At 41.0% G+C, this 19,750-nt stretch overlaps 4 protein-coding genes across 4 annotated transcripts; 2 read left to right on the top strand and 2 right to left on the bottom strand.

Annotated features, from left to right (window-relative positions):
• The first annotated feature begins 179 nt into the window (after positions 1-179).
• On the top strand, positions 180-1,110 carry LOC118876783 (uncharacterized). The gene is made up of 2 exons (XM_036821188.3): positions 180-839; positions 900-1,110. The coding sequence occupies exon 1, from the start codon at positions 300-302 to the stop codon at positions 648-650; it is 351 nt and encodes a 116-aa protein (XP_036677083.2). The 5' UTR covers positions 180-299; the 3' UTR covers positions 651-839; positions 900-1,110.
• A 2,168-nt stretch (positions 1,111-3,278) lies between these two features.
• Positions 3,279-4,144, top strand: LOC118878395 (uncharacterized). The gene is made up of 2 exons (XM_036821193.3): positions 3,279-3,891; positions 3,950-4,144. Exon 1 carries the CDS (start codon positions 3,371-3,373, stop codon positions 3,695-3,697), a length of 327 nt encoding a protein of 108 aa, XP_036677088.2. The 5' UTR covers positions 3,279-3,370; the 3' UTR covers positions 3,698-3,891; positions 3,950-4,144.
• Positions 4,145-4,755: 611 nt separating this feature from the next.
• dy (transmembrane protein dusky) lies at positions 4,756-16,557 on the bottom strand. The gene is made up of 4 exons (XM_017068411.4): positions 15,873-16,557; positions 13,903-14,095; positions 8,601-8,901; positions 4,756-7,789 (listed from the first exon to the last, which is right to left on the bottom strand). The coding sequence occupies exons 2-4, from the start codon at positions 14,026-14,028 to the stop codon at positions 6,144-6,146; spliced, it is 2,073 nt and encodes a 690-aa protein (XP_016923900.2). The 5' UTR covers positions 14,029-14,095; positions 15,873-16,557; the 3' UTR covers positions 4,756-6,143.
• LOC139353359 (putative mediator of RNA polymerase II transcription subunit 29) lies at positions 14,039-18,884 on the bottom strand. Its single transcript, XM_070997299.1, has 4 exons — positions 18,844-18,884; positions 16,782-17,411; positions 15,877-16,099; positions 14,039-14,095 (listed from the first exon to the last, which is right to left on the bottom strand). Exons 1-4 carry the CDS (start codon positions 18,882-18,884, stop codon positions 14,039-14,041), a joined length of 951 nt encoding a protein of 316 aa, XP_070853400.1.
• Between the last annotated feature and the right edge of the window lie 866 nt (positions 18,885-19,750).

Here is a 19,750-nt window from a genome sequence, read left to right as displayed (position 1 = left end):
ACTGGACTTACATATAAGTACTTAGTATACTTAACTATTAAAAATATTTTTTTTTGTGTTCCATCAAAGCGAATGCAACACTATGTTTGGAAGAAAGGTAATATATAGTGAATGAGCTAGTAAAGCATCATTTTGATCGATTTGCCTGCGCAACAAAGATCTCTCGGAAAGGCAAGTAGGCTACTCCCTTTTCACTCTCCCACAGTTCGACTATTTTTCATTCAACTATAACAACCTCACTTGCTACATACATAACATCCAATAAATTCATATAGAAATTTATACATATATCTATAACCATGCCATCGCCAGGAGAAGCCGAGCTGCCGAAGATTTGTTGTTCAGAGTGCTTAGCGAAGATACTCGAAGCGATGCAATCTCAGCAGGACTCTCTTATGACTGAAGAAGAATCCCCAAATGAGGATCATCTTTCTCCCGATGATAACATAAACGTGGTCATGGGGCTAGAATACCAGGAGATGTCCGATGATGATGTCATTATGATCATGGGGTTAAATGGCGACATAAGCGAAGACGACGATACGTCTTCCAACGAAGACGACGATTCGTCTTCCAACGAAGACGACGAGACATCTTCCAACGCAGATGACAAAAATGTTCTCCCCGGGGAACAGCCCAAGAATAATTAAAAATCAAGTTCATACAAGAAACCCCTACAACATCAAAAAAAATTAAAGATGTTTGTTCGTTTTTGTGGCAGCCTACAGAAGGATTACTTGAATAATCTCTATCCACCGGAGTTCTATGATTGCCATTAAGAATGCTGCGTTTCCCGATTGCAGAACCGAAAAGTTCTGCAGCCCTCACCAAAAATTAAGGTAAGTGCATTTTTAAAAATGATCTTCACAATTCTTAACTATATTTTATAAATAATATAGAACTAGCAGCCAACGTAATGGACTACTTTCATCAACACAACTGCCCTCTGGAACCGGAGTATCCCTGATGGAGGTGAACCAGTGCCAAGCAAAAAAGATGAAGGGATATCAATGCAACTAGATCATCTTAAATATTAAATAGTACATTACTTAAAGAGTACTGCTGACAGTACAGATTTTACCATGTAATAAAATGTACATATTTAAGATAGTCTGCCAATAGTGGTATTCAGAGTCTGAATCAAAAGTAATAAAGTATTAGATCCTCATTAGGGACCTTTGTTCTAAAAATCATCAGATTTTAATCTATAAACATTAAATAACTTTTATTTTGTAATGTATTTTATTCACAAGTATTTGGTGAAGGGAGCCTCAGGAGATCCTTGCTTTGATCCTTCGAAGTCGTCCATTGTATGAAATTCTGAAATGTGGTTGCGATGTTTGATGTTTTGTGAAATAGGTGCTACACATGGAAAAATGCTGCGATATGTTATTTAGTTCTAACATTTTCAACCAACCTCCCGATTTGTATACCCTTTACTCCAAGCAGGAGGAAGTTTTGTTGACCCTTTAAAGTAGGTATATAAATTCCTAATCATGATCACTAGCCGAATTGCTCTAGCCATGTCCGTTCGTCTGTCCGTTCGTCTGTCCGTCCGTCTGTTTGTCGGTCCGTATGAACACTGCGATCTCGGAAACTACAAAGCAAACAAGTTGGGATTAACCTTGAAGGGGTTCCTACGAAAAACATCTTTAAGATACTCACCGTAAATATTGACCGTCCCTTTGAATGAATAAAAACCATATCGCTGCTAACCACTAGACTAACATATAAGTACTTAGTATACTTAGCTATTAAAAATACTTTTTTTTTGTGTTCCTTCAAAGCGAATGCATCACTATGTTTGGAAGAAAGGTAATATATAGTGAATGAGCTAGTAAAGCATCATTTTGATCGATTTGCCTGCGCAACAAAGATCTCTCGGAAAGGCAAGTAGGCTACTCCCTTTTCCTTCTCCCACACTTCGACTACATTTCATTCAACTATAACAACCTCACTTGCTGCATACATAACACCCAATAAATTCATATAGAAATTTATACATATATCTATAACCATGCCATCGCCAGGAGAAGCCGAGCTGCCGAAGATTTGTTGTTCAGAGTGCTTAGCGAAGATACTCGAAGCGATGCAATCTCAGCAGGACTCTCTTATGACTGAAGAAGAATCCCCAAATGAGGATCATCTTTCTCCCGATGATAACATAAACGTGGTCATGAGGCTAGAATACGACGAGATTTCCGATGATGATGATGTCATTATCTTCCAACGCAGATGACAAAAATGTTCTCCCTGGGGAACAGCCAAAGAATAATTAAAAATCTAGTTCATACAAGAAACCCCTACAAAACCAAAAAAAAATTACAGATTTTTGTTCGGTTTTGTGCAGCCTGCAAAAGGATTACTTGAATAATCTCAATCCACCGGAGTTACGCATTCTTGAGTGCCATTAAGAATGATTTGTTTCCCGATTACAGAACCGAAAAGTTCTGCAGCCCTCACCAAAAATTAAGGTAAGTGCATTTTTAAAAAAGATCTTCACAATACTTAACCATATTTTATAAATAATATAGAACTGGCAGCCGACGTAATGGACTACTCTCATCAACACAACTGCCCGGAACCGGAGTATGCTCATATGGAGGATCAGAAATTGACGATCCCTGATGGAGGTCAACACTTGCCAAGCAAAAAAGATGGAGGGAAATCATTGCTAATAGATCATCTTAAATGTAAAAGCATACATTACATAAGAGCTGACACAGTAAAGACTTTACCATTTGATAAAATGTACAAACTTAAGATATTTAAGATGGACATATTTAGGATACCAATTGTGGTATCACGTTCTAAATCAAAAATAACATATTGCATATTAATCTATAAATAATAAATAACTGTAATATATAGCTTCTATTTTGTACTGCATTTTATTCACAACGATCTGGTAAATAGATACTCTGGAGATCCCTCCGGCTTGTTGTCAGCAGCTTTTTTGTCTGTTGTGGGGCCTTAGACGTCGAAGTCGTCCATTGTATGAAATTCTGGTAAATGGTTGCTACGTTTGATGTTTTGTGAGATTGGTAAGCACCAAATGGAAAAATGCTGTGTGTGATTGAATTTTTAAGAGTTTTAACCAACCTCCCGACTTGTATACCCTTTACTCGAAGTGGAGGAAGATTTTTCGTCCCTATAAAGTATATATATCTTCCCTATCACTAGCCATGTCCGTTTGCCTGTCCGTCCGTCTGTCCGTACGAAGACTGAGATCTCTCGGAAAGACAAGTAGGCTACCTCCTTTTCCTTCTCCCACACTCCGACTATTTTTCATTCAACTATTACAACCTCACTTGCTACATACATAACATCCAATAAATTCATATAGAAATTTATACATATATCTATAACCATGCCATCGCCAGGAGAAGCCGAGCTGCCGAAGATATGTTGTTCAGAGTGCTTGGCGAAGATACTCGAAGCGATGCAATCTCAGCAGGGCTCTCTTATGACTGAAGAAGAATCCCCAAATGAGGATCATCTTTCTCCCGATGATAACATAAACGTGGTCATGGGGCTAGAATACCAGGAGATGTCCGATGATGATGTCATTATGATCATGGGGTTAAATGGCGACATAAGCGAAGACGACGATACGTCTTCCAACGAAGACGACGAGACATCTTCCAACGATGATGACAAAAATGTTCTCCCTGGGGAACAGCCAAAGAATAATTAAAAATCAAGTTCATACAAGAAACCCCTACAAAACCAAAAAAAATTACAGATTTTTGTTCGGTTTTGTGCAGCCTGCAGAAGGATTACTTGAATAATCTCAATCCACCGGAGTTACGCATTCTTGATTGCCATTAAGAATGATTCGTTTCCCGATTACAGAACCGAAAAGTTCTGCAGCCCTCACCAAAAATTAAGGTAAGTGCATTTTTAAAGAATCTTCAAAATTCTTAACTATATTTTATAAATAATATAGAACTGGCAGCCGACATAATGGACTACTTTCATCAACACAACTGCCCTCTGGAACCGGAGTATCCCTGATGGAGGTGAACCAGTGACAAGCAAAAAAGATGAAGGGATATTAATGCAACTAGATCATCTTAAATATTAAATAGTACATTACTTAAAGAGTACTGCTGACAGTACAGATTTTACCATGTAATAAAATGTACATATTTAAGATAGTCTGCCAATAGTGGTATTCAGAGTCTGAATCAAAAGTAATAAAGTAATAGATCCTCATTAGGGACCTTTGTTCTAAAAATCATCAGATTTTAATCTATAAACATTAAATAACTTTTATTTTGTAATGTATTTTATTCACAAGTATGTGGAGAAGGGAGCCTCAGGAGATCCTTGCTTTGATCCTTCGAAGTCGTCCATTGTATGAAATTCTGAAATGTGGTTGCGATGTTTGATGTTTTGTGAAATAGGTGCTACACATGGAAAAATGCTGCGATATGTTATTTAATTCTAACATTTTCAACCAACCTCCCGATTTGTATACCCTTTACTCCAAGCAGGAGGAAGTTTTATTGACCCTTTAAAGTAGGTATATAAATTCCTAATCATGATCACTAGCCGAATCGCTCTAGCCATGTCCGTTCGTCTGTCCGTCCGTCTGTTTGTCTGTCCGTATGAACACTGCGATCTCGGAAACTACAAAGCAAACAAGTTGGGATTAACTTTGCAGATTCTAGGGGTTCCTGCGAAAAATATCTTTAAGATACTCACCGTAAGTATTGACCATCCTTTTGATTGAATAAAAAACATACCACCTTTTTAAGGGATTCTAAACAATTTATTGAACACTTTCTCTTCTCACTCGCTTTGCTCGGCTTATAAAAGTAGACAAAAAAAATCGAAGATATATATAAGGCGGTATATATGCGGGTATGTATGCGATATGTATAAATCATTATGCAAATAAATAAGTGGACTACGGGGCGTACTAACTGATAAAAGTAGATCCAGGTTTTCTGGGGAAATGGCTGACAGTGGGACGCAGAAGTATTCGGCTTAGTCTACGGCTTAAAGCGCTTAAAATATTTAGTGACTAATTCAAGTGTATATTTGTTATGCATGTGTTACATGTGTGTATTGTGTGTGTGCGTGTGTGTGTGTGTGCAAAATGTGTGTATGCGTGTCTACAAAGTCTTAAGAGAGTCTTACGAGAAATACTCTAAGTAATGAATTATATCGGCTCAAATGCTGAAGAAAGCTACAAGTGATTGTCAGATGGGTATGATGGGCTGATCATGGCTTAGCACCGTTTTACATGAAATAGAACCTAGGCTTAAACTAAAACAAAAATAATCGATAATCGACTGCCACCAAGGGAAGAAAGGAATAAAGGAGTGGAAAAGATAATGGAAGTAGGGGTAGTGGTGTCGAGAAAAGGTTTCTAAAAGTAGAGTTTAAGGGAAAGGGAAATGGAAATGGAAGGAGAAGGAGAACCCAGTAAACGGCTTGAGTTAATGTTAAATGATTTGTATCAAAAATTATACTAACGAAGTGTACGCTACAAATTTAAGAGCCGCAGACGCAGACACAACTGTACCTAGAACCGGAAACGGAAACGAAAGCGCTAACGAAATGCGATGGCTAGTGATGGCACCCATGACAGTTACATTTGAGAATCAGGGTCTTTTAACTGGATATGATAATAAAGTTATGAATCCTTAAAGAGCAATCTAAGTAAGGCAAAAGGTAATATATTATCGCCAAATAGAAATAGTTTCCTATGGTTCATCGAATATTGGGAAAATAATTTAATATTTGATTGCTATTTTTGAAAAGAATGATATAGGACTGACTCAGGAAATAGATAACACCAATTTGGAATGAAAACTTATAAAAGGTGTTAATTATTTATGATCTTTAAAATGCAGTTTTAAAAATGATAAAGCGTTATTAAAAATCTTAAGATATTACAAATACTTTGTATATTAATTCATGCTATTTAGTTCAATATTATATCATTTAAAAATGGAAATATTTCTTGTGAATATTTAACTGATGGTGCTATCTTCCCTAGGCTCTAACTGAAACCGCCAAGACCTGATCCCCTGGAAACCCTCACTTTTGCCAGTGCCCAACCACCGCCGGAAATCGGCAGACGTCCCTCGCCCACGGAACTAGTTCCAGTCGCACAGTCGGGGGCGTGCTCACGACATCGCCCGCTTCTTGGAGAGCGTTCCCTGCAGATCCGCCGGCGAGGGCAGCTGGATGACGGGCAGCGGTGCCAGCTGGGGATTCGTGAAGGCGACGGCCCGCTCCTTGGCACTGGCGGCGAACGAGGAGAACGGACGCAGTCGGACGTAGAGCACGGCGGAGGTGAGGCAGGACGTGATGAGGATGCCCAGGAGCACAATCAGCGTGATGGCGAAGCCCGGCGTGGTCATACAGATCAGCCCCTCTTCGCGCAATGGGAATACCATGGTCTGTGGACTGCGATCCACACCGGAACCGCCATTGGATGATCCATTCGATGAGCTGCCATTACCATTTCCACCCGCCTGTTCGTCAATGGCAAAGGTCAGGTCGCCCGAGGAGACCACCTTGATGATCCTGTTCAGACCCACCTGCGGCTCGGCCACCGCTCGAGCCCTTCTCTGCACCCTTCGCTCGTCCCGCCGCTTGCCAATCGCACTTGCCACATGGTAGGCATCCACATGCAGCTGCGGCGGTGGACCATACTGAGATTCCGGACCCACCTGCAGATGGTGCACATCCTGCAGATTCGTCTCCGCCGAACACTGCTCCGGGCAGTGGTAGCGACAGATTTGAATGGTGCACTGGAAGTGAACCTCCATCGAGTCGGGGAACTTGAAGGCCTGGAAGTGGGCATAGGACAGAACGGATGCGGAGGCCCCAAAGTTCTTGATCTTCGTGAAGCGGGACATCAACTTGGGACGGGTGACGCAGCCTCTCTGGTCCACCAACTGGATGGGCGCCCTCTTGCCATCGTGGGCAACACAGTTCCTCACCAGCATATCAAACTTAGAGTCATCATCCTTGATGGCCAGCACCATGGTCATTGTCTGGCCAATCTTCACCAGTCCCGAGACCTCGGAGGCCCATGGTCCCTTGCCCACCTGGATTTGCATCCAGCAGCCCACATTATCGCCAGCGAAATCGGCCCTCACCACATCCAACATATCCACGGGGAAGGGTCGGAAGGTCACACTCTTCTCGTACTGATCATGCCACGTGCAACGCAGCTTCCTGGCCTGATCCCACACCTCCTGCACCTGCGGATCGTACTGGATGACGATGATGTTCTCGAAGTAGGTTCCTGCACCAGTGCTGCCCGCCTCGTGGCCATAACCCTGGCCATAGTTGTCCGTATTGCCAGCGGTGCCGCACTCATGGAGTCCAATATCGAAGCTGGCCGCGCTGCGACCCAATCCCGAAGGCAGGTGGACGCAGTTCATGTTGCTGTAGTGACCCTTGGAGAAGACGATGCCATTGAAGGGTTTGTCGAACTGGACGAACACCTTCATGCCGTTCTTCTCGCACTTGACGTCCAGGGACACGATCTTGGGCATGTCCTGGACGGGAGCCGCCCAGATCTCGTTGTTACTGGAGGCGCCCACACTCAGATCGGGCACTTGGACCTGCTGCTGCTGACCCTGCTGTTGTTGCTGCTGCTGCTGTTGCTGCTGCGGTTGCACCTGCAACTGCAACTGCGGCGGGGGTTGAGGTCGCTGTTGCAGCTGCGGCGGCGGCGGTCCCTTGTAGAACTGAGCTCCGGGCGGCGGAGGAGGTCCAAAAGGCTGGCCAAAGCTCAGCGGAATGTTCTGGTGGTTGTCTGTGGGTTGAGCGGTAAGTTAAAAAACAATCAGCATTTATTAAAAAAAAAACTAAAATAATAAATCAAAAGCTAAATATTTTAAAATAACCAAGATAAACCCCAGTCCTCACTGAAATTCCTAAAAATAAGATTATAACATCTAATCAAAACCTAGTCAGGTTAAAATCTTAATGGCTATAGCAACAGGTTAGTGGTAATCTGCTCCTAATTCAGAACATAAATAAATGTATAAATGACTACAGATTTAAAGATAATAGTATATGTTCTATAATATCATCTTATTATAACTTTTAATTAGTACCAAGCCACGTAAAACTATTAATTTAAGTCTAGTTAATAATAAAAACAAATAGTTATTTAAAATGTATATTACATTACTAATCAAGGTAAAGAAAACGATTTATAAGAAAAAAAAAATGTCAAGGTTTGTTTTTAACCAGGATCTACCAGGTATACCTAAGATATATCTTCCTATATTTTGTATTTTATCTAACCATTTATGGGCGATATCTCAATGTCATGTTAACTTTCGTCGCTCAGTTAACTGTATTTTTCGGAAACATTCAGTTTCTCAATATCATGTAAGTAATTATTTAACCAAAGGAAATTTTCTAGTTAAAGTTGAGTTGAGAGATAACATACTTCATAAGGATATGTCATTCGTAAAATGTATATCACATTGAGAAAGCTTAACTTAATGTTAACTTTCTCTGGCAGTTAGCAAACTAGCACCTTAACATGACATTGAGAAATCGGCCCTTAGGTATACGGTATTCGGTTATGATTTGGGAGGTATCCCTGTACTCACTGCGCATGGTGAGGCCCACGGCCACATTTGGTGGGGGTTGTGGCATGTTGTGCTGGTAGTGCACCTGCACCTTGGGCACCGACTGGGGCAACTGCATCTGAATCTGCGGCAGCTGCTGCTGCTGCTGTTGCTGCTGCTGTTGCTGCTGCTGCTGCGCCTGGGCCTGCTGCTCCTGCTCCGACTCCTGGGCCATCTGGTCCAGCTCGTTCTCGTGGTCCCCCAGAGCGATGGTCAGATCATCGTCCGGACCACCGGCAATGGCCTTCACCACCTCCACATCGTCCGCGCAGACGAGGGCGACCTGTGACCCCATTTCGGTTGGGGTGGGGAAATGGAGATGATGAGAAGAACGGAATGATTTCAGTTGGGGAATGTCAAATGGAATGGGCGCAGTGGCAAGTGGCAGGCGGCAAGCGGCAGGTTGCAAGGCGGATGCGGCATGCAACTCAATTGCATAAGGCAGCAAAAAGCCACTGGCAGCGAAAAGAAAGAGGGAAAAGAGAAAAAAACCGCAGCCACTGCAACAATTTCGCTTTTTTCTTCTTCTGTTTGCCAAGCAGCAAGACCAACAACCAACAACCAACAACCCAACAACTCTTCGTGTGCCACATGCAACGTGCGGCGACCCAATTGCCAGGGAGATCCGCCTGGCTTAAAAGGCGATGTCAAGGCTAGAACCAGACCAGACCAGGCCAGACCCGACCAGACCCAACCAGACCAGACGACAACACAAACAAAAGACCAAAGACCCAAGACACCAGACATCGACTAAAGCCAAGACCAAGACCCAGATTGAGATCGCGATCGACATCCAGTCGGAATTGCCGGGTTGGGATCATGGCGATGTGTACCCGATAATAGCCGGGTAACAGATTAGATACAATCTAGATGAATTACATGCCATAGGATGGGTGGGAATAAACATCTCCTCATTTACTACTCAAATATTTGAATTCTAAATAGCTTTACTGAGCTATACTATATTCTGATGATAAAATGCACTCCATAGATTGTGAATAAAGAAAGTTGTTTGTTTTAATTCCCCTAAAGAAATATAGTAAATAAGTACAATGAATTTTGATTGATTTATAAAGATCTTCATATTTTAGAAAAATAAAAACTGTATCTTTATATTTGTTAAACTTTTTAAGCCACAGTTTGTATTACGACGATATATAAAAAAGCATAGAACTTCTTTATAAATAAAAAAAGTTTAAGGTCTTCAAAAACTAAAATGGTTGATGGTTTTATGATCATACAATCGATCTAAAACATAAGTATCTAAAACTAATCTGCTTAAATGGACTTAAAAGACTATATCATCATATCATATATATCACATATATCACCATATCATATATACCATCATATCATAAAGATCATCATATCACATATATCCATCATATTATATATACCATCATATCATAAAGATCATATATATCATCGTATCATACATATCATCATACCATATATACCATCATATCATGCCTATATATCATCATATCATAAATATCAACATATCATATATATCATCATATCATACCTATATATCATCACATCATATATATCATTATATCATCATATCATGATCATATCATATTTCTTTATAGTCCAGACCCATCTTTGATTTTCGATTATATATCAACGCTGTAAAATTTGGTCTGTTGAATGCAACCCATCCATACTTTCTAATCAAGATTCCCATTTCGCATCCCGTAACTCCCGTGCATCCATCTAGCCAACTGTGAGATCTGCTAATAAACTTAATTAATTTTCCATTACTTTCTTTTTGCGTCCTTCACTCGGTGTGTGTGTTTGTGTGTGTGTTGGTGTTTGATTTTGGCCAATGGCCATGTTCCGGGTGACCAGGTCTTAATTTTGCCTGGCCATTCAGGAACATCTTGATCCGCAGCGATGGCTTTGCCATGTATATGTCGCCGAACTGGACTGATTCAGTTACCAACTTGCCGGGCTATCTTGGCAATTAGACGAGTGCCCGAATGGGGAGCCCGGGGGGGAGTGGCACTGGAGCAATTGCGGACAGGTGGACGATGATGGCCATGGTCATGGCAATGGCAATGGCAATGGCGATCATGGCCAAGATACCCATACCCATTGAGATATACCCCATACCCATATACCCATACCCATGATGAAGATGCCCAGCGAAGATGGCGAGGCTGCATCCCATTTGGCCAAATCTGTGCCGCACCGCCGAAAACAACTTTCTCCGCCAACTGGGAAGCTGAGAAAACTGAGCATCTGAGTATCTCAGTGTCTCGTTGTCTCAGTGCCTCAGTATCTCAGTATCTTGGTATTGCCTTGGCTGTTGTTTTCTTCTCTTGCTTTTTTTTTAGTAGTCTCAAGATGGGATGTCGCAACGGCGGCGACGGCGGCATCCTGAAGCAATCCTGTTTGGTAGAAAGTGATGTGGCAAGCGCGGCAGACGATTGACGACAAAAAAAGGTAGATGGTAAATGCTGGCTGGTGAGATGCTACGATGCTATGATGGTATGATGGTATCCAACGAGTTGCCCATGAAACGAATCCGAAAAACCCACTGCTAAAAATTCTATAATCAAATTTGCATGCGGGCACGTGATTTGGAGCGACTGCAGAAGCAAGCCATGAATACCAAAAATCTACACTTAAATTCCAGTAATTCGCACAGGGAGAGAAAATATCATAGACTATGTATGAAAAAAAAAAAGTTAGGAAAAAGAAATAGTATTAATCTGATTATGATCTTAACTATTTTAGATGCTAATATCTTGATCTTCTTCTATTTTATCAACCAATTATGATGTTAGAAAAATGGTATTGTATTATAATGAGTAACTTCTATATAAAATTTTGTAAAATTCTTATAACCATTTATCTTTTTTATTCAATATAATTTTGAACATTATGTAAACAAAGCCATCTTGAAACCATATAACAATATAGGTATTCAAAACATAGATATTATTTTTATAATGATGCTTGATCTAAGTTTAAAAAATAAAATCAATTTATCAAGTATATGTTAAGCAAGTAATTTTTATCACTTCATTATTAAGTGCAGTAAAACTCAAAAGCATTTCCCAACTGTTAGGGCCTTTACAAATATTTTTTAATATATCTACCATGATAAAAGATGCATTGTTACTTGGCCACATGCAAAATTCGATGTATATCTTAAATTCTGTTCCGGTTCCCAGCTCATAAGCGACTTCAACTATAAACTAATCATCCCAAGAGAACTGCGTTAATTGAAATGTGTGCCAAGTGCGCTTCACTGTTTGGCAATCCTTCAGCGGGGAGTCTTGAGTTTCCATCCCAATACCCCAATACAAAACCCCCCCCACACACACTACACTTTAGTTTCCGTAATCCCCAATGGGGAAGACTAATGATGTGACTAAAGACTAGAGACCAAAGACGGAAGACAGAAGACCAAAGACCAAAGACGAAACCGGCTGTTGTTGGCAATCTTGACCTCGACCAATGTGCTAGGCTCTCTTTATGGGACCTCGGATTTGGGATTTGGACTTTGGGAAGAGGCTGTGGCTGTCTGCCTGGCAGCGCACCAAATCGGGAGAAAGTGAAACATTAGCAGAGAATCGGAATTTGGCAGCCACTTGGCCCCGAGGAGGAGGAGGATGGCGGTGGTATGGTGGACTGTTGGACTGGTGGAGGGTCAAAGGTGAACGCCAGGCCGTTTGGCAGCATTTCTCGACCCCAAGATGAAAGCGAAAAGGAAGCGAAAAGTGGAGATGATGCTGCCACCACATGCTGCCGCTTGTTAAAGGAATGGAAACTGTTTTTTTACCGACTTTTTTTGGCCGGGCTAAATTGTGTCATCGCCCCAGAATGGCCAAAAAGCTGGAAAAAAAAACTTTCTAACCTCACGAACGCTGGGCACAAAAGAGATTCGGGCCGGGGATGGGTATTACCTAGGCAAAGTGGATGCACATGGAATTTTAATATGTGCCAAAAGGCGAAAAAGAGAAAGGAATGATGGGGATGGCCAACGAGATGGGCATGCACTTCAAACAGAACTCGTATATTGCTTCATTTTATTCTCACTAGGAATTCCTTTTCATGTCAATAAAGCGACCTAAATGATATGACCTACCATTACAATGTGACTATCTGCAATTTTTAAATTAAGACATTGACTATCCTAGTTTTAAAATATTCAATAAGCTCCTATAGTTTCTATCTAATAATTATATTCGATAAATATTATGGGAGTATACTTAGCGCAATAATACCTTAGTTATTATAAAGCTCACGTCATGAATTAAAATCTGAATTAAGAAGAATTTTTCTGTCTAAAAATGTCTATCTAAAGCCACATTCATTTAAAGATTGTTAAATACCACGAGCTAAACTCGCTATCTTAATTAAAACGTTGTCTTCGCAACATTAAGTTTCTAAATTCCCCAGATGACATCCACGATGTGTATCCTTTCCATTACCCGCACTAATTACTCGATTCCCCGTTACTTTCCTCGCTGGTCACTTCGATATCGCATATGTACCAACATATATACTCCTGATTGGTTCCAGGAACTAAAACCAGCACATGTAACACTCGCACACTCTCGAGAAACGAGGCCATGCCAATTACACGTCCCATCCCAACCTGTCCCATTCCATTGCATTCCTCTTCATTCCGTTTCATTCCGGCAGAGGCGCTCTTTCACTTGCACACAAGGCAGACGACAGGCAGACAGGAAGAGAGAGGGGATGGGCTTGCGAAAAGCGAGAAATAGCAGAGGCGCCGAAAGAGGGGCGTAATATTATTCATAAAGAAATATAGGAGAATCTTACTATATTGTCAGTATGATAAAATGTTTTACTGATATCCATTACTGATATATTTCAGCCCCCTTAACTTTCAATCAGAAATAAATATAAATAATGGATTTAATCTGGTAGTTTTCAAAATCTTTCTTATAAACAAAAAGTCACATAAAAAGTTTTTGTAAGCTAATAAAGAAATAGGAAAACACCCCATAGCCTCTAAATATCAGATACAAACACTCCCAGTTTTAGAAATTTGTTAAAACCACTTGGTCTTACCAAAAAACTAAAAAGCTGCTGCTTAAATCAACACACAATCCCCCTTAATGAAAATCTTCGTACGCCTCTGAAAAAAGAGAAGCCTAAGCCGGGTGCTGCTAATGGGAATTATCTATTTATAAGCTGGTGTTGCTGCTGTGGCTGCTTATGTTGCTTATGTTGCTTATGTTGCTGTTGTGTCTGCGGCTTTTGGCTTAAATCGATTTCAATTATTTGCATCGGCTCAACTCACCTGCAGTGAAAGGAAAATGATAAGCGGCAGCCAAATCTTCTTAGCACCGATTTCTACGTTTCTTCGTAGATTTCTGCAGCGCACTTGTTTGTGTTGTTGCTGTAGATGCTGATGTTGATGTTGCATGTTGCTGCCGTTAATGTGGTTGCTGCTGGTAATGCTGCTGCTTTTGCTGCTGCTGCTGATGATGTATCTGTTTGTTAAGCGTATAATTAATTTGTTTATCATTATTCGATAGTTAGTGTTGCTGTGGGCGGCCAAAGAAGCGGAGAAAGATGCGGAAAGCGGAAGAGAGAACGCCGAGAAGAAAGTGCTTTTCGCTTTTATTTCTTCTCATTGTTTTGGTTACCTGCTATAAGAAAGTGTTTCCCGCTAATTGCAATTTATTAGCAATTTCTCAGTCAACTCAATGATGATTGATTGACTCGCTAAGTGTTGTGCCCCCTGTATAACACACCTCCCCCCCCACACACCTTATCAACTGACCAACAGTCCATAAATGAAAAGATTGAAGAAGACTGACAGGCAGAAAGAAAGAAAGGGAAGCTGCGACAAGTCAAGAAAGAAAAGAATCTGTTTAATGACAACTCACTTAACTTTTAAGACGCTGTAGAAAAGGGTAACTGGGGAGGTGAAAAGTGTTAATAGGTTTCCCCATAAGTGAAGTGGGTCATCGTGGCCCAGACAAATATGAGTGCTCTTAGTTGGCCAATTAGAAGGCCAAAAACAGTGACAATGGGGTGAGGAATTTCCACCGAAAGAGAGAGTGAAGAAAGAGTGAATGCAAGAAAGACGAGGCAGAACTTTGGAAGAACTAAGTGAATTCTTCGTACATTGTGCATCGACCTTGACCATTGTCCACTATTTTTAACTCCTATTCATCTTAGTCTGACTCTAAGAAAATAAAAGGGTCTTATTATTATTTTTAATTCCTGATTTATGATGATCATTCCTTGGTTTAGGAATGGACTACCTGTAGTTCTCTTCTTCCTGAATTATTTATAAGTATATCTCTCATAATGGTTAAGTAAAAAAGTAACTATAAACATTTATTGTTAGCATTAAATAACATTTAACACCCTTAGTGAAACAATAACCTGCATTTTATTTTAATTTTTAAAACATCACTAAATAGCTTTAGTATCCTTGTTTAAAATAGTTTGAATGACATTTAACAGATTTTAAAAGAAAACAAAAAGACTGCTTATTAGTGTTTTCACTTTTACGACCACTCGGTGAGTATTTGAATTATTGAGTTGCGTTATTTTTTGTTTTCTTTGTATTTAAGTGAAATTAAGTCAAAACAATCGAGCATTTTAATGGTTTAGAAAAATCTATGAAAAGGAAAACAGTATTGTTTTTACAGTTTCTTTTGAAGAATGGTATCTATGTATTTAAGTTAAATAACTTTTTTCAATGATTTAAAAACCTTTTTCACAGCTTAGAATTGAAAATGTACTAGCACTTAAAATGATTAAAAAATTAAAAACTTGACAAACATTTGATAAATTTATAAAGTCCCGTCTAAAAGTATAGGATCTTCATTAAGTACTTTATATATATCAATATTTTCCTATAATCACGTTAAAGAAACTCACTTATTTCCCTGGAATGATAATTACTCAAAACAGCTAGAGAAAGGATATACTAGATATAAAAAGTCTAAGACTGCTAACAACCATATATTGTACCTAAAGGTAATGTATTAAAGTATTTGTTCATAATGGAAGGTGAGATCTCTTAAGATCAAATAAATATCATTGCTAAGGCATTGAAAGTGAAATCAGAAATAAGTTTCTTAAAATCTTAGTAACTTTGGAATCCGTTAATCTCTTACTGAACATCTCCTTATCTATCTATCCATATAAGCATTCGAAAACTTTTAACACAAGATCTCTCTCCAAACGTTTCATCCCTCAGTTCCGCTTCTTACAATACCGCTTTGCTACTTCCGGGTTTGGGATCCTCACCTACTCGGTCCTTGGCCCGATTCCGACGTTTCCCCTGGCTGTTCCAGTTAAAGTTCCGATTCCAATTCCAATTCCAAATTCCGAAGGCTGACAAACAGGATGCGTTAGCGGCAACTTTCGAAAACGGTTGCACTCGAACGGTGGCCGTTACTTCTGCCCGCTGATGTTGCTGCTGTTGCTGGTGTTGCTGCTGCTGCTGCTGCTGTTGCTGCTGTCCGCTGATGTTGCTGATGGGTTGACGGTAATGACAGCAGCGGGGGGCGGAGGGGGGCGTTGCACGCGGTCAACAATTAACGATCGCAAGTGGAGCACACACAAAAGAAAATACCAAAAAAAAAAAGGACACAAAAAGCGTGTTGATCACTTTGCTAACCGTTTTGCAAGCGGTTCTTTCCGTTTCGCTTGTGTTTTTTTTTCAATTTTTTTTTTCGTGCTTTCGATTTGCAACTAGTGTTTGCTGTTTGTTTTGCTCGGATACGCAGAGTGTTTTTTGTTTTTTGCTTTTTCTTTGTACTTTTGTTTTAATTTTATTTTTTGTATTATTTGTTTTTTTATACGAGCCCGAGGATCGATCGATCGATCGATTGCTGGATGGATGGACCGCCTGGAGGAGGTGAAAGAGAGAGAGAAACGCGTCTGCTTCGCGCCGTGGTTTAGCGCCGAATGCTGCAGACACCTGCTTTCTCGCAGCGGAACACTTCGCATGCGCAGCAGCAGCAACATCGCGCCGTCGACGTCGCCGTCGGCGCCGGCAGCGAAATTTCTTCTTTCCATTGAGGCCTCCACTAAGGCAGTCGGCCAAGTCCAAATCCAAAATACGATACGCCAAGTACGACTTGTTCAAGTACAGCTTGCCGGTTCATGTTGCTGTTGTATGTTGTGTGTTGCATGTGGTTGTTGCTGCTGCACGTTGCATGTTGTTGTTGCTGCTGGTGTCGCTTTTTGGGCCCAATGTTGCTGCTGTGACTAATGTTGCTGTTGTTGCTGTTGTTGCTGTAGATGCTGTTGTTGCTGTTGTTGCTGCTGCTGTTGTTGTTGTTGCTGCTGCTGTGGTTGCTGATGTTGTTGCCGTCTTTGAGGTGAATATTGCTGCTGTTGTTGCCGTTTTCCTTACTGATATTGCTGTTGCTTTTATTGTTGCTGTTGTTTTTAATGTTGTTGCAACAATTCCTACTATTGTTGTTGCTATTGCTATTGTTACTGCCCATGTTGTTGCTGTTGTTTCTAGTATTTCTAAGACTGATATTGCTGGTGTTGTTGCTCTTGTCGCTTGTGTTGTTGCTGTTGCTTCTAGTATTTCTAAGGCTGATGTTGCTGGCGTTGCTTATGTTGTTGCTGTTGCTTCTAGTATTTCTAAGGCTGATATTGCTGGTGTTGTTGCTGTTGTCGCTAAGGCTGATATTGCTGATGTTGTTGCTCTTGTTTCTTGTGTTGTTGCTGTTGCTTCTAGTATTTCTAAGGCTGATGTTGCTGTTGTCGCTTATGTTGTTGCTGTTGTTCCTAGTATTTCGAAGGCTGATGTTGTTGCCGTTGTCGCTGCTGCTCGTGGCATGCGTCGTCGGTTGCTAGTTGCTGCTTGCTGCCTGCTAGTTGCTAGTTGGTTTCCCCACTCTTCTGTTTGTTTATACTGGGCAGCAGCTTCAACTTTCAGTTGCAATGGGTTACAGAAGCAGCAGACGACGACGACGACGACGGCGGTGACAATTGCATGGGGACAAGTCCTCTAACTGTTTGCACTTTCTATTCCCCTTCTGCCCCCACCGCCGCCACTGACCAAGGCCCCCCCCCCCCCACTCCACCATGATTGCCCACTGCCCATGCTCCAATTGTGGCAAGCAATCAAGCCGAGAAATGGGCGTGGGCGCCCTTTGATTGCCGCATGTTGCGTTGCCCCAGTGGGTGGCAAGTGGGTGTGGCAGGTGGTGCAGTGGTGCAGTTGGTGCAGGTGGTTTGAGTGCTTTGGGTGGTGCCACAGAGCAACAAAGAGCATACCTTTAAGAGTGGAGAACAAACACCAAAAGGGGGGTGGGGGGAGGAAGAGATATCGTGTTTTTATTTATACAGTCCCCTTGTGTTGTTTCATCGACTGTTCCACTTTTCCATAAAATATTTTTGCCAACTGCCGCATTTGGCATTGTCGGGCAACAACAAAAACTGTAACACCAACCACTGAGGCAACAACAACAATTGCTCTCGTTGAAATAATAGGATGAGCAACTGCAACAACGAAGGCAATTGATAACCCGAGGGCACAGTGGGGCAAAAGCATTGCAAAATATATAACATTATTTGAAATTTTATTCAAAAAGGTACAGAATTTTGATGGAAAAAATTCCTTTATAGATGATCTGAGAAACCGAAAAAATGAAAAATTACCTTAATAACAATTTGACATATTTGTTAAACTTGAAAATATACCTATAGAGAAACCATATGTTATATGTTTATTTTCAAAAATATTTTTCTGTTTTTATGTGTATTTTTTCACCGTTTCTATTAATTTTTCATAATTGCTTGTAATAAAAATCTCTTATCTTTAAAAAAGTTGCAAAGTTAAGTCTTAAAAAATTGTTGGTAATCAAAATTAGTTTTTATGAGCAAATACAAATAGATTAATAGTGGTTTTAACGATATATGCCCAATTATAAATATACCACCTCAGTATGCGTTAATTTTTTAATGATCCATGACCAAAGTGTACTTGAATAGTACTTACTATGGTATATACTTGACCCATGGATCAAGTTTCCGATCAAAAAGGAAGCGAAAGTAATGGTTTAAGTTCCTATTTTTATGATCCTTGCATGTATATAGAGTATGCATTATTGCTTTTTATGAACCTTTAATCGGATACTTCAGTGTATTGATCTATATCTGTTAACGATCCATCGACATTTGGTGGTCCCAATTTCGGATGCAATAATATGTTAATGGGCCTCTTAATGACCCCATCGACCGGCTGGCGACCCACTGTGCCGGCATGACGATCCCGTCGGTTTTGGGGCCGGGCATTTCATCGCCATTTCAATTCCACTTTGCAGCATTGAGCTGAGTTTTTTAGGGGCGCCGCGTGTCTCCTCGCGATTCCTGTTTGCTAAATATGACCAAAAAGACCCGTTTCGAAATTGGAGTAATTTCGATTGGAATCACAGCGGTGGTGGCGGTGCTGGTGGTGCTCCGGTTCCGCCAGAAAGTGGCCATCGTCTATCGCCGATCGGTGATCAAGGCGTCTATCGGTCCGCGTTGCACATTAAGTAACACGCGCCATCCAGTCTGCCGTCTGAGTCTGCTAACTTGGTCAATTACTGGCGGTTTTGCATGAGCAAGTGGTTCCGACTCGGATTCGTAGTCCCCCATTTCCCATTCCTCATTCCCCCGGAAGATCAGCCGGCATGTTGGAGAGGGGCTTATGGTTATCATATACCATATACCATATCATATGGAGAAGGGCAGCAGCAGCAGCAGCTTTGTCTGCTGGTCGCACGCCTCACGCATCTTAAGCGACGTCGCAAGATGTCTTATTAAAAGTATCTTGTTACTTTCACCATCCACCGCCGACTTGAATTGCGCTTCAATTTCTCACAACTTTTGTTTTTTTCTTACAGGTAGGGGGGCGGGGGGATGGATGTTTTGTTGGCTGACCAAATGTGGTGCTATGTTTTTTTATTTTTTTTGGTTGCAAAAGGTCTCTGGGTGAAAACATGATGACGCCGTTCCGCCAACAGGTCGAAGTACATATGCCTGGTCCATCGGGATTCTACGGTTCTACGGCTGCATCTGGAGCTGCTGCAGCTAATGCCACACAAACATATCGTCGTACGCTGCCGGGCCAAAATCCTCTTCGCCACGCCGGTTTCTAGCCAACTATTTGGGTCGCT

Source organism: Drosophila suzukii, chromosome X, assembly GCF_043229965.1.
Source record: "Drosophila suzukii chromosome X, CBGP_Dsuzu_IsoJpt1.0, whole genome shotgun sequence".
NCBI classification, from domain to species: domain Eukaryota; kingdom Metazoa; phylum Arthropoda; class Insecta; order Diptera; family Drosophilidae; genus Drosophila; species Drosophila suzukii.
The sequence above is the reverse complement of the archived record's forward strand: the minus strand, read 5'-3'. Positions and strand labels throughout refer to the sequence as shown.

Excerpts from the sequence above, each read along its gene's own strand:
- LOC118876783 (XM_036821188.3), top strand. The coding sequence starts at position 300 with ATGCCATCGCCAGGAGAAGCCGAGCTGCCGAAGATTTGTTGTTCAGAG.
- LOC118878395 (XM_036821193.3), top strand. The coding sequence starts at position 3,371 with ATGCCATCGCCAGGAGAAGCCGAGCTGCCGAAGATATGTTGTTCAGAG.
- dy (XM_017068411.4), bottom strand. The coding sequence starts at position 14,028 with ATGCAACATCAACATCAGCATCTACAGCAACAACACAAACAAGTGCGC. Across the intron at positions 8,902-13,902 it reads TCATTTTCCTTTCACTGCAG|GTCGCCCTCGTCTGCGCGGA; the intron begins GTGAGTTGAGCC and ends ATGGGGTCACAG. Across the intron at positions 7,790-8,600 it reads CGTGGGCCTCACCATGCGCA|ACAACCACCAGAACATTCCG; the intron begins GTGAGTACAGGG and ends CTCAACCCACAG.
- LOC139353359 (XM_070997299.1), bottom strand. The coding sequence starts at position 18,884 with ATGCCCGGCCCCAAAACCGACGGGATCGTCATGCCGGCACA. Across the intron at positions 16,100-16,781 it reads CAGCAACAACAACATGCAAC|CAACATCAGCGGACAGCAGC; the intron begins GTGCAGCAGCAA and ends TCAACCCATCAG. Across the intron at positions 14,096-15,876 it reads GGAATCGGGCCAAGGACCGA|ATACATCATCAGCAGCAGCA; the intron begins GTAGGTGAGGAT and ends CTTAACAAACAG.